Genomic DNA, 13178 nt, shown 5'->3' with positions numbered 1-13178 from the left:
ATGGCCATGGTGAGGATGACCATGGTGAGGAAGCCGTGCTGAGGTGAGGATGACCATGCTGAGGAAGCTGTGCTGAGGCGGGGCTGGCCATGGTGAGGATGACCATGGTGAGGAAGCCGCGCTGAGGCGGGGCTGGCCATGGTGAGGATGACCATGGTGAGGAAGCCATGCTGAGGTGGGGCTGGCCATGGTGAGGAAGCTGTGCTGAGGTGAGGATGGCCATGGTGAGGATGACCATGGTGAGGAAGCTGTGCTGAAGTGAGGATGACCATGGTGAGGATGACCATGCTGAGGATGACCATGGTGAGGCTGGCCGTGCTGAGGTGAGGATGACCATGGTGAGGATGACCATGGTGAGGAAGCCGTGCTGAGGTGGGGCTGGCCATGCTGAGGATGACCATGGTGAGGATGACGATGGTGAAGATGTCCATGCTGAGGAAGCCGTGCTGAGGTGGGGCTGGCCATGGTGAGGAAGCTGCGCTGAGGTGAGGCTGGCCGCGGTGAGGATGAGCATGGTGAGGAAGCCGTGCTGAGGTGAGGCTGGCCGTGCTGAGCATGACCATGCTGAGGAAGCCGTGCTGAGGTGAGGATGGCTGTGCTGAGGATGACCATGGTGAGGATGACCATGCTGAGGAAGCCGTGCTGAGCGAGCCGCGCCGGGGCGGGCTGGCCGCGGTGAGCGGTCCCGTGCCGGGGCTGAGCGCGGCGGCGATGCAGGCCCGGCCGGAGCGCGGGCTCGGCGCCCCGCGGCTGCCCGCCCCGCCCGGCCCGGCACGGCCCGGCCCGGCCCGGCGCGGCGGGGCGGGGCGGGTCTGACCCGGCCGGGAAGCGGAAGCGGCGCTCGGGGCCGCGGGCCGGGCCGCGGCCGCGGTGGCGGCGGTGAGGCCGGGGGCGGCGGGCGCGGGGCCGGTAACGGCCGGGCCGGGCCGGGCCGGGCCGGGCCGGGGCTGAGCGCCGCGCCGTTCCCGCAGATGCATCACTGCAGGAGGCTGCGGTGCCCCGAGCAGGACGGCGAGCCGGGGCACCGCTGGAAGCGGCGGCGCTCGCGGAGCCGGGAGGACGAGGCCAGGCTGCGGTACCCGCCCCGCCGGGACCCGGCCCGCAGGTCGCGCTCCAGGAGGTGAGAGCGCTGCCCCTGACCCCTGTGCTGGGCTGCCCCCAAAACTGCCGACCTGGGCTGCCCCTGACCCCGAGAGCGCTGCCCCTGAACCCCGAGAGCGCTGCCCCTGACCCCGAGAGCGCTGCCCCAGACCCCGAGAGCGCTGCCCCTGAACCCCGAGAGCGCTGCCCCTGACCCCTGTGCTGGGCTGCCCCCCAAAACTGCCGACCTGGGCTGCCCCCGACCCCGAGAGCGCTGCCCCTAAAAGCACCGTGCTGAGCTTACCCTAAAACTGCCGTGCAGAGCTGCCCCCAAAACTGCCGTGCTGAGCTCGGCTCCTGGCTGTGGACCAGCTTTAAATCCCGGGCATGGAAGGGAAGGGTTTACTTGTGTGTGTGTGTGCCTGTGTGTGTGTGTCTGTCTGTCTGTGCGTGTCTGTGTGTGTGCCTGTGTGTCTGTGTGTCTGTCTGTGTGTGTGTCTATCTCTGTGTGTGTGTGTCTGTGTCTGTCTGTCTATGTCTGCATGTGTGTGTGTGTTTGTGCGTGTCTGTCTGTGCGTGTCTGTGTGTGTGCCTGTCTGTCTGTCTGTGTGTGTGTGTCTGTGTGTCTGTCTGTGTGTGTGTGTGTGTCTGTGTGTCTGTGTGTCTGTGTGTGTGTCTCTGTGTGTGTGTGTGTGTCTGTCTGTGTGTGTCTCTGTGTGTGTGCCTGTCTCTGTGTGTGTCTGTCTCTGTCTGTCTGTCTGTCTCTGTGTGTATGTGTGTCTGTCTGTCTGTCTGTGTCTGTCTGTCTGTCTGTCTGTGTGTGCGCTCTCCCTGCGGCGCTGAAGTTCTCCCAAAGCCGCGGCGTCAAGGAGGGAGCAGCCTGCGCTGGAATCACGTTTCCATGCTGCATTACAGGCTGTCCTGCCAGGATCCCTGCCAGGATTAAAATCACATTTAAAGCCACCGCGCTCCTCCCTCGCCTCAGACAGGATCCCAGCTGAGGGATCCCGCCGCTGGCCGATCTCTCTGCCTTGCTGTGGGGTTTTACCTTTGCTCCTCGCTTTTCCAGCGCTCCCACGGGGACGGCTGGGAGCTGGGAGCAGGACGAGGCCTCAGGGAGGTTCTGGAGCAGAGGCTGGAGCGGCTGCACTGCGCTGCTGCTGCTGGGGCTGCTGTGGTTCCACTGGTTGGACTGGGCAGGTGCAGCCAGGCAGGAGCTGAGCTCATCTTTAAATTCCTCAAATGCTCCCCAGATTAATTTCTCTCCCCAGCCTGGCTTTTGTTTACGTGAAGGAGGTGAATTGTGAAATAGAGCTGGTGCGCGCAGCGAGCTTTTCCTTTTTTATTTCCATCTGATGGGTCATTTGGAACAGATTTGGATGAAAGTAGGGTTGGATGAAAACAGCCTTGTCTCTTCTGTCTCAGCCTCTTTGAGGAGACCTGAGTGCTCCGGGTCATTATTTCTGTTTGCACCCCAGGGAGTGTCTGGGCCGGTGCTGGGCAGAGCTGTGGGGTTGTGTTCTGGGTACTTCAGCAGTCAGCGAGAGCCACGGCTGCCCTGGCACAGTCTGGAGTTGGGACCCACTCTGGGATGCCCCCACAAATGCCCCATGGAGCTGCCAGCAGTGTCCTGGTTGCTGACGGGGCAGGGAGGTGCAGACAGCAGAAATTCCCATTCCCAGGCTGAAAGGCTCGGCTGGCAAAGCTGTTGCTGGGTGATGGCACCAGCCTGGCCCAGGGTTATCTCTGGGGAGCCAGAGCGCTGCTTTTATTTCAGATTGCAACATCTTCTACCTGAAACACAGCTCCTTTCTCAAGGGGGTGTGAAGCAAGCCTCCAGTGCAGTCTGGTGGGGAAGGCACTTGTATTTTGGAGGCAGAAGCAGGGAGAGCTGCTCTCATCCCTGAGGTGCCCAAAACCTCGCGCGTGTCACCCGTGTGTCGGTGCCTGCACCGCTGAGCTTGGTCCTGGCCCCTCCTGATGCACAGTTTGGCCGTGTGTCCTGGGAGGTTGTTGCTCGAGGGGCAGGAGCTTGGGGACAGATTTCCCTTCTGCCTCTTGCTGATGATCCGTGGGGCTGCTCTGTGCGTGCACACCGAGGCTTTGGTGCCCTGGGACCTCCTGTGCCCCTGGGGTGACAACCAGAGCCCTGCTGCTGCTCCTCGTTTGGTTAAGAACTAATGAGACACCTCCCCGAGGGAGGAGGAATGGTGACAAACACCAGTGTGCCGTGGCACAGGTGGAATCATGGAGTGTTGAGGGGCTGGAAGGGACCTTAAGCTCACCCAGTGCCACCCCCTGCCATGGGCAGGGACACCTTCCACTGTCCCAGGCTGCTCCAAGCTCTGTCCAACCCAGCTTGGACACTCCAGAGGTGGGATCCACAGCAAGGCAGGCAGCCCAGCTGGAGCTCTCTGAGGGTGGTTTTCCCCCCACACCTTAAAATGTGGGAATGCCTCGCTGTTTTCCCTCCAGAGCTTCTCCTCGCTGGCCAGAGTTTGAGGTGCAGAAAGATTTGAAGCTCCTGGCACAGGGAGTGGGAGCAGGAGGATTTCTCCGTGGTGACTGCTGATGGGACCCAGGGGGACAGCAGGGAGCTGTGTCAGGGTGGGCATTAGGAAAAGGGGCTTTTCTCCAGAGAATGACCCGATTCTTTCCCTGAATTGGATACAAAACAATCTGTTAGTCCCTGTCGCTGTTGAGGCAGGACGGGAATGACTCAGAAGGCTGCTGAGAGTAAAACTCCGATTTATTTAAAATACACTGCTCTTTTATACAGAGCTTTGCAGGGATCAAATCCATTGGTTCTGAAGTGAAAACAACCTATACCATTGGTGCAGAGTGCTTGACGCACAGCGATAGAAATTAACTATGAACAAGGTGAAAAACAAGAGATAAAGAATTATTTACATTCTTTCCCAGGCTTTTGCCTGGCTAGTAACTCTCAGTTTCTTTCTTTGAATCTGAAACCCACAAGTTCCAGTGTAGGCTGAGCAAAGCTTATCACCATCAATACTCCAGTAGTGTCGGAGCGGTTCAGCGATTCCGTGCAGGAAAGCACACCGGCTGCGCCGGGCACAGGGTGGGATGGCCGGGGCGTCCCTCGGGGCTCCGCGGTGGCGCTGCTGCCGTTCCGAGGGTCGGGCTGCAGCACGCCCAGCCCTGACCCGCGGGGCGCTGTGTGTGCCGCTGTATTCTGTTGTAGCCCGGAGCGGATGCCGTACCCGCGGCGGTGCCGGCGGGACAGCGGTGCCGGCCGGCCGGAGGAGCGCAGCCCGTCGCTGGCCGCGGAGTGGTGCCCGGCGCGGCCGCGGGGCTGGCGGCGCTGCCGCGGCCGGCAGCAGCAGCAGCAGCAGCAGCAGCGGCAGCAGCAGCAGCAGCAGCAGCAGCAGCAGCAGCAGCGGCAGCGGCGGCCCCGCCGGGAGCAGCAGCGCTGCCGCAGGCGCCGCAGCAGGTCGTGGAGCAGCGCCTCCTCGGTGAGTAGCATCCCCCTGCGAGCTCGGCCGGTAACTGTTCTTGCCTCCCTCCAGCTCCGGGCGCCCCGGGTGAGTACCGCCAACCCCGCTGCTGGCTTTGTTGCGGGGTCCCCCCGATCTGTGTGGTGCTCAGCGGGGAGAGCTGGGCGCTCTTGGCGTTTGCCGGGCCGGCCCCTGTAGGTTAATCCCTGAGGGAGCCGTGTTCCTTAGGGCTGGGAAGGGATCAGGGAGAGCTTCCAGTGGCACTCATGTGATGCTGACGAGGGAGAACCTGGGCCCGGGGCCAGCCCTGCTCCGCTTTATCCCTGCCCAGGGATTCGCTTCTGCCTGCGGCAGCTGCTGCTTTCAGGGGGGTTTGGTGCTCAGCATTCCTCGGTTGGCTTCGTGCCTGGATCCCCTTCCGGGTGGGATGGCTCAGCCCGGCTCTCCGGAGCTGTTTTTGTGCCCTGTCAGTTCTCGGAGAGAGCCCTGCCTTCCGAGGGGACACGTGTGAGCTTGGATTTCAGCTTCCCGCACGCTTTGGCCTGAAGTGCAGCATTCCTTCCATGGATTAACTGGGAATGGCTGGAGCTGGGTGGGGGGCTGGTCCCAGGCATGCCCTGGAAGAGGTGAGAGTGTCAGACCCAGCGCTTCAGCTCCTCCCTCCTGTAAGGAGCGCTCCCCTCCCGCCCGAAGTGTCACCCCAGCTGAGAGACGGGCTCTGATCCCGGCAGCTGGATAACCTGCAGGGCTGGGAACTTCTGAGCTCCCCCTTCTGATTCCTCTCCAGCCACTTTTGGAATGTGGGTGCTGAGGGAGCCGGGGCGGTGCTGGAAGCACAGGGGATGTGCGGTGGTGACACCGTGCAGCTCTGGGCTGGCAGGAGCTCCGTCCTCCACCAGACAGCTCCCAGCTGTCCCAGCTCTCCTCCCACCTTCTCCTCTGATTTTTTAGGGAGTTTTGATCTTAGCTCATTATTTTGGACCTGCTGGGGTGGGGGGCGAGTGGCACAGAAGGGAAGCTTAGGCATGGAAATGTCAAAGTTTCCGTGAATTCCTTTGGCTGCAGGGATTGTAACTATTTTGACAGCAGACTAGCACAAGGTGAGGAATGAGGACAGCTCGCTTTGCGGACCCCAGGTCCCTGCAGGAACCTTGGGCTGGTTTTCCAGTAGAAGCTTGCCAGCAGCAGGGTGTGAGTGTCACCTCAGCCCTTGCCTGAAGTGTTCCCTGGCAATCACTTTCCCTGTCCTGTTCCTAAAGCTCTCCCACTTTCAAAAAGGCCGACGTGCCCCAGCGGGCACACGGATTTAGGATGGGCCTGGCAGAAAGCTTCCCTTCAGGAGGGGAAGGGCTGCTTCCCAGCCAGGGCAGGACACAGCTCTGGGCAGAGGGAAAAAAACCTGTGACTGTGGCTCCTACTGGGCAGCCTGTCCAAAGGGGACGTTCTGCTGGCCAGGGCCTTCTCCCCTCCCTCCATGGGGAACAGAGGGTTCCTCCTGCAGCTTCCCACCCTGGAAGAGGCATTTCCCTGCCCCCGAGGCTGTAGCTAACGAGTGAGCGCAGTTTCCTTGCCGTACCTGTAGCTGTTGATGACTTTTCTGTTTTGAAGTTCGTTCTGTGTCTTGACGTGTCCCTTGCAATGTCCCTGTCGTTATATATGCTGCGTGCCTTATGAAATGCCGGCATCTGGACAATGCACCCGCCCACCCACCGGCGGCCCTGTCGTCTCCTCTGAACCTCTGAACGACCTCCCTGTGGCCGTCCTGACCTCTCTATGGCTGTCCCGACCTCTCTGTGGCCATCCTGACCGTCCTGTGGCCGTCCCGGGGCGGGGAGTGCAGAGGAGCCACCAGAGCAGTAAGCGCAGCAGGAGCGTGGAGGATGACAAGGAAGGTCACCTGGTGTGCAGGATCGGCGATTGGCTTCAGGAGCGATGTACAGCCACCTTTCGTAAAACTTTCCTTTCCCCCGCCCCGGGTTTTGTTTAGCGAGCAGTAACTTGCCCGAGGCAGAGCTGAGTTGTAAAGGGTGTAGCAGCCACAGGTTGTTTTGTTGGCTCTGAGGTTTTGGTGGTGTGAGGTGGCAGGAGCCTGGCTCTGCCCGAGCCCCCCGGCTCACCCCGCTCCTGTTTTCCCTCCTAGATGAGATCGTGGGCAGCCTCGGCGAGGGCACTTTTGGAAAAGTGGTGGAGTGCGTGGACCACGCCAGGTGGGCGCCTCTCCCTGCATCTGTCCCTGGAGCAAACCTCAGCCCCCTCCAGAATTTACAGCCTGGTGTGTTAAGAGAAGCATCTCTCTCCTCTCCTCTCCTCTCCTCTCCTCTCCTCTCCTCTCCTCTCCTCTCCTCTCCTCTCCTCTCCTCTCCTCTCCTCTCCTCTCCTCTCCTCTCCTCTCCTCTCCTCTCCTCTCCTCTCCTCTCCTCTCCTCTCCTCTCCTCTCCTCTCTCTCCTCATTAGAATATTTTAATATTCTAGTATAGAATAGAATATTTTAATAATCTAATATGCTATTCTGTTTTAGAATATTAGACTATTCTAAGAATAGTCGAATGTTCTAATATTCTAGAATATTCCATTCTTAGAATAGAATAGAGGAATATCCTGAGCTGGGACTCACACCAGTCATGCAGGTGCAGCTCCTGGCACGGCACCCCAGCAATCCCAGCTGTGCACCCCTGAAAACGTTGTCCTGGAGCTCTGGCAGCCTCGGGGCTGTGCCCATTCCCTGAGGAGCCTGGGCAGTGCCCCAGAACCCTCTGGGGAAGAGCTTTTCCCCCATCTCCAGTTTTCCCTGATCTCTGCTTTTCCCTGCTCCCCAGCTTTTCCCTGATCTCTGCTTTTCCCTGATCCCCAGCTTTTCCCTGATCTCTGCTTTTCCCTGATCTCTGCTTTTCCCTGATCCCCAGCTTTTCCCTGATCTCTGCTTTTCCCTGATCCCCAGCTTTTCCCTGATCTCTGCTTTTCCCTGATCCCCAGCTTTTCCTTGATCTCTGCTTTTCCCTGATCCCCAGCTTTTCCCTGATCTCTTCTTTTCCCTGATCCCCAGCTTTTCCCTGATCCCCAGCTTTTCCCTGATCTCTTCTTTTCCCTGATCCCCAGCTTTTCCCTGATCTCTGCTTTTCCCTGATCCCCAGCTTTTCCCTGATCCCCAGCTTTTCCCTGATCTCCAGCTTTTCCCTGATCTCCAGCTTTTCCCTGATCCCCAGCTTTTCCCTGATCTCTGCTTTTCCCTGATCCCCAGCTTTTCCCTGATCTCTGCTTTTCCCTGATCCCCAGCTTTTCCCTTCTCCCCAGCTTTTCCCTGATCTCTGCTTTTCCCTGATCCCCAGCTTTTCCCTGATCTCCAGCTTTTCCCTTCTCCCCAGCTTTTCCCTGATCTCTGTTTTTCCCTGATCTCTGCTTTTCCCTGATCCCCAGCTTTTCCCTTCTCCCCAGCTTTTCCCTGATTCCCATCCTGACCCTCCCAGCCCCAGCCCAAGCCATGGAGGTTGTGTTCCTGCTGGGGGTGGCCCCTGTGACCTCCTGACCTGCCAGGGCACCTCCTCTCCATTCTGCCTCAACCTCCCCCGTGCTTCCACTTGACCCCCGTGCCCCTCTGACCTGTGTGGCCCCGAGCCCTGGGTCAGTCTGCTGCAGCTCTCCTGCTCCCAGGGCATGGCTGGAGAGGGGAGGGGGCCCTGCTGTGACAGGAGGGTCCCTCGGGAGGGACAGCCAGCAGGGACCTTTCCCGGAGTGGCAGTGCCAGTCTGCCCCTGCCCGAGCAGCACGGAGGGCTGGCAGAGCTCCGTCAGCACAGATGATGGCTGCAGGAGCAGGGTGTGCCTCTCCCCGTGGGCTGAGCACCCAGGCTCCCCCTCGGACTCCATCCTGCTGCCTCCTCCCTTCCAGAGGCAAATCCCAGGTGGCTCTGAAAATCATCAAGAACGTCGGGAAGTACCGAGAGGCTGCCAGGCTGGAGATCAACGTCCTGAAGAAAATCAAAGAGAAGGACAAGGACAACAAGTTGTGAGTTCCCAGTGCCACGTCCTGGCACACAGAGCAAAGCAGGGCTGAGGATGGGGTGAGGGGAAAGTGGCCCCATTCCTCTGTGTCCTGGTTTGAAGAGCAAAACCAGTGAGAGGCTCTAAGTCAGATATACAATTTACTAGGAAAAAGGGAATGAAGAACTAAATACATGCAATAGCACAAAAGAAGAACAACTGACAGAGTTTGAGATACAACCTGACACTTGCTGGCAAGGGCAGTGGTGGCAGATATGGTTCTGTCCAAGCAGTGGTCCTGTAGACTGATGTAGTTTCCCTCTGGAGGTCCAGTGTAGAGAAGGTCTCAGCTGTTCCTCTTGGAAGACGGGATCTCCTTGCTGTCTGCACAACCCCGCTTATATCCTTGATGACATCGTTTGGCTCCTCCCTCTGGGCGGAGCATCTCACAATAGAATGCTGTGATCTTATCAGTCATGTGGCCAAAAGAATGGGTCTTCCTGGAGGGACATCATTTGGCTCCTCCCTCTGGGTGGAACATCTCAAAATAGAATGCTGTGATCTTATCAGTCATGCTGGAGGGACTTATCTCTGAGTCACGAGATAAGGGACAAAAAAAAAAAGGAATTGCAGCTGGAGGTGGTAATGGAATAAACGCCAATATTATAATTTAGGACACTCTGCTGCCTTGTCCCCCAGGAACTGGGCAGCTCTCTCCAAAGGTGGCTGAGCAAAGCAGGGAGCATCTCCCTGGCTTGCTGGCACGGAGCTCTGCTCCCCAGCCACTCCTCAAGTGGCCAGGAACACAGCAGCTCTCCTGAGCATCCCTAAAGCTGGCTGAGCCCTGCCTCTCTCCCTGCGCAGCCTGTGCGTCCTCATGTCGGACTGGTTCAACTTCCACGGCCACATGTGCATTGCCTTTGAGCTCCTGGGCAAGAACACCTTCGAGTTCCTGAAGGAGAACAACTTCCAGCCCTACCCCCTGCCGCAGATCCGGCACATGGCCTACCAGCTGTGCCACGCCCTGAGATGTGAGTGACCCAGCGGGGCTGGGGGCGGCTCTGCTGCCACGGGGCCGTGCCCGTGCTTCTCTCGGGTTCTTAGAGAGGCTTTTCCCTCCTGCCTCGGCAGTTCTGCACGACAACCAGCTGACCCACACTGACCTCAAGCCGGAAAACATCCTGTTCGTCAACTCGGATTTTGACACTCTGTACAACGAGAACAAGGTGGGTTGTGTCGCAGGCAGCCCTGGCTGCAGCAGGAACAGGCTGCCTTTATCCCTCTGGGCAGAAATTGGATCTTCCCTGCTCCGTCCAGGCCTTCAGAGCCTGGGAAGTGGGAACAAACTGGAAGGCAGGGATCTTCTTCCTGCTGTGCCTTGCAAAAGCCTTGAGGCTGCCCAGAGCGTGCAGGGATTTTCTGTAACACTGCGCTGGGATGTCCAGAGCTTGGAGCTCCACAGCTCCATCCCTGGGAGGAGGTGCAGAGGAGCAATCCTGGAGCTCCTCAGAGCTCCATCCCTGGGAGGAGGTGCAGAGGAGCAATCCTGGAGCTCCTCAGAGCTCCATCCCTGGGAGGAGGTGCAGAGGAGCAATCCTGGAGCTCCTCAGAGCTCCATCCCTGGGAGGAGGCTCAGAGCAGCAATCCTGGAGCTCCTCAGAGCTCCATCCCTGGGAGGAGGTGCAGAGCATCACCCTGGGGCTCAGAGCAGAACCCTGGGGTTCAGAGCAGCACCCTGAGGCCCAGAGCAGCACTTTGGGGTTCAGAGCAGCTCCATGGGGCTCAGAGCAGCACCCTGGGGCCCAGAGCAGCACTTTGGGGGTTCAGAGCAGCACCCTGGGGCTCAGAGCAGCACCCTGGGGCTCAGAGCAGCTCTCTGGGACTCAGAGCAGCACCCTGGGGCTCAGAGCAGCACCCTGGGGCTCCTCTCACCCCATGCTTCCCCGCAGAGCTGCGAGCAGAAATCCATCCGGAACACGAGCATCCGCGTGGCCGATTTCGGCAGCGCCACCTTCGACCACGAGCACCACACCACCATCGTGGCCACCCGGCACTACCGGCCCCCAGAAGTGATTCTGGGTGAGAACTGCAGCTTTTGGGGAGTCCTGGGTGGGCCCCAGGGTGGAGAACCAGCCTGGGAGCGCTGCAGCTCTTGGGCAGATGATTTCTGGCTCGGAGTGGAGTCCCTGTGGTTTCACTGAGGAGGGATGTGGTGGGGTTTTGTAATTTGGTTTTCTTTGCAGAGCTGGGCTGGGCACAGCCGTGTGATGTCTGGAGCACTGGCTGCATTCTGTTCGAGTATTACCGTGGCTTCACGCTCTTCCAGGTAGGATTCTTGTTTCCTGAGAACCCTTTGTGTCCAAAAGGGCTCAGACTTAGGTGAAGGGGAGGGAAACAAACATCAGGCACTGAAAATGAGCAGCTGAGTGTGAAAATGAGCCCTGGAGAAGGGCTGGTTTGAGGAGCGCCTTGCTGGAAGGACAGAGTGATCATTTCTGGGTTTAGGTTATTTCTATTCTCTGAAGAAAGGCAAAAGCAAAACATGAGTTGGACAGGACCTGGTGGAATCCTTTCTCTGCTGTCCCTGCAGAGCTGACAGAGCTTTTGCCATCAGCTCCCAGGCTGTGACTAAGCCACCACCGCTCTGCTCCTTTGCAGACCCATGAGAACCGTGAGCACCTTGTCATGATGGAAAAAATCCTGGGGCCGCTCCCGTCTCACATGGTCCACAAAACTCGGTAAGAGCCTGGTGCTGAGCCAGCCCAGGCACCATCAGCAGCGTGGGAGGGAGAGGTCCTGCCTGATCCCCTCCTTCCCCCTGCAGGAAGCAAAAATACTTCCACAATGGCAGCCTGGTGTGGGACGAGAACACGTCGGACGGCAGATACGTCCAGGAGAACTGCAAGCCCCTGCGGGTAGGTGCTGGGAGCCTGGCTCAGGGTGGAATTCCCACTGGAACTGCTTGGCAGGGAGCCCCAGCTCCCAGCTGCAGCCATCCTGCTCTGCCTAGGGCAGGATGGGGACTAGGGAAAGGAGGGGATGCTGTGTTTGGGGTGGGAGGCTGCCCTGGGGGATGCCGTATTTTGGATGGAAAGCAGTTCAGGGGGATGCTGTGTTTGGGGTGGGATGCCGTGTTTGGGGTGAGAAGGAGCCCTGGGGGATGCCGTGTTTGGGGTGGGAGGCAGCCCTGGGGGATGCTGTGTTTGGGGTGGGAAGGAGCCCTGGGGGATGCCGTGTTTGGGGTGGGAAGGAGCCCTGGGGGATGCCGTGTTTGGGGTGGGAAGGAGCCCTGGGGGATGCCATGTTTGGGGTGGGAAGGAGCCCTGGGGGATGCCGTGTTTGGGGTGGAAGGAGCCCTGGGGGATGCCGTGTTTGGGGTGGGAAACTGCCCTGGGGGATGCCGTGTTTGGGGTGGGATGCCGTGTTTGGGGTGGAAGGAGCCCTGGGGGATGCCGTGTTTGGGGTGGAAGGAGCCCTGGGGGATGCCGTGTCTGGGGTGGGAAGGAGCCCTGGGGGATGCCGTGTTTGGGGTGGGAAGGAGCCCTGGGGGATGCCGTGTTTGGGGTGGAAGGAGCCCTGGGGGATGCCGTGTTTGGGGTGGAAGGAGCCCTGGGGGATGCCGTGTTTGGGGTGGAAGGAGCCCTGGGGGGATGCCGTGTTTGGGGTGGGAGGCAGCCCTGGGGGATGCCGTGTTTGGGGTGGGAAGGAGCCCTGGGGGATGCCGTGTTTGGGGTGGAAGGAGCCCTGGGGGATGCCGTGTTTGGGGTGGGATGCCGTGTTTGGGGTGGAAGGAGCCCTGGGGGATGCCGTGTTCAGGGGGAAGCAGCCGCAGCCAGGCAGGGCTGAGCCCGTGTCCCTGCCCCTTCCCTTCCAGACGTACATGCTGCACGACTCGCTGGAGCACGCGCAGCTCTTTGACCTGATGAGGAGGATGCTGGAATTCGACCCCTCGCAGCGCATCACGTTCTCCGAGGCCCTCCTGCACCCCTTCTTTGCCGGGCTCTCGGCAGAGGAGCGGATGCTGTGCGGGCGCGGCGCCAGCCGGGACCTCAGCAGATGACGGCCGGGATCCCTTGGGATGCATCCCTCAGGATGGATCCCTCGGGATGGATCCCTCAGGATGGACTCCTCAAGATGGATCCCTCAGGATGGAGCCCTCAAGATGGATCCCTCAGGATGGATCTCTTGGGATGCAGCCCTCAGGATGGACCCCTCGGGATGGATCCCTCAAAATGGATCCCTCAGGATGGGGCCCTCAGGATGGACCCCTCAAGATGGATCCTTCAGGATGGATCCCTCAGGATGGATCCCTCAGGATGGACCCCTCAAGATGGATCCTTCAGGATGGAGCTCTCAGGATGGATCTTGCCGGCCTCTGCAGCTCAGCCCCACTCCCCTCCCCGAGTCCACAGAGGCTGGGGCACTGCCACAAGGACCCTGGGAGGAGAGGGGAAAGGAAAGCTCCGTTGGAAAGCACAGATTTGTCTATTTATATGTTGTAAAGTTAAAATAAAGTGTTTCTTATTGTTTGATACTTCCCTCGTAGGTGGGTGTAGGGTTGCGTTGCCTCTGCTGCAGAGGAAGAGGGGGATGGTGAAGTCACCTGGAATCGGTGCAGGGAGTGGCCCGGTGGCTGCCCTGGCTGCAGAAGGTTCTAGAAGGA

The 13178-nt window shown here is 59.6% G+C and overlaps 1 protein-coding gene across 2 annotated transcripts; it reads left to right on the top strand.

The window, feature by feature from the left end:
- The first annotated feature begins 896 nt into the window (after positions 1–896).
- CLK3 (CDC like kinase 3) lies at positions 897–13049 on the top strand. 2 transcript variants are annotated; one of them, XM_085588511.1, is made up of 12 exons: positions 897–1120; positions 4286–4625; positions 6379–6472; positions 6679–6745; positions 8424–8540; positions 9380–9546; positions 9647–9741; positions 10465–10594; positions 10759–10841; positions 11174–11253; positions 11340–11430; positions 12390–13049. In XM_085588511.1, exons 1-12 carry the CDS (start codon positions 972–974, stop codon positions 12573–12575), a joined length of 1599 nt encoding a protein of 532 aa, XP_085444637.1. In that variant the 5' UTR covers positions 897–971; the 3' UTR covers positions 12576–13049. The 2 variants fall into 2 exon arrangements, with proteins under 2 accessions (XP_085444637.1, XP_085444638.1); XM_085588512.1 differs by having other exon boundaries at positions 902–1120; positions 4286–4556.
- The last annotated feature ends 129 nt before the right edge of the window (positions 13050–13178 follow it).

This window comes from Lonchura striata, chromosome 10 (assembly GCF_050655825.1).
Source record: "Lonchura striata isolate lonStrDom1 chromosome 10, ASM5065582v1, whole genome shotgun sequence".
NCBI lineage: Eukaryota > Metazoa > Chordata > Aves > Passeriformes > Estrildidae > Lonchura > Lonchura striata.
This window is presented reverse-complemented; position numbering and strand designations above follow the sequence as displayed.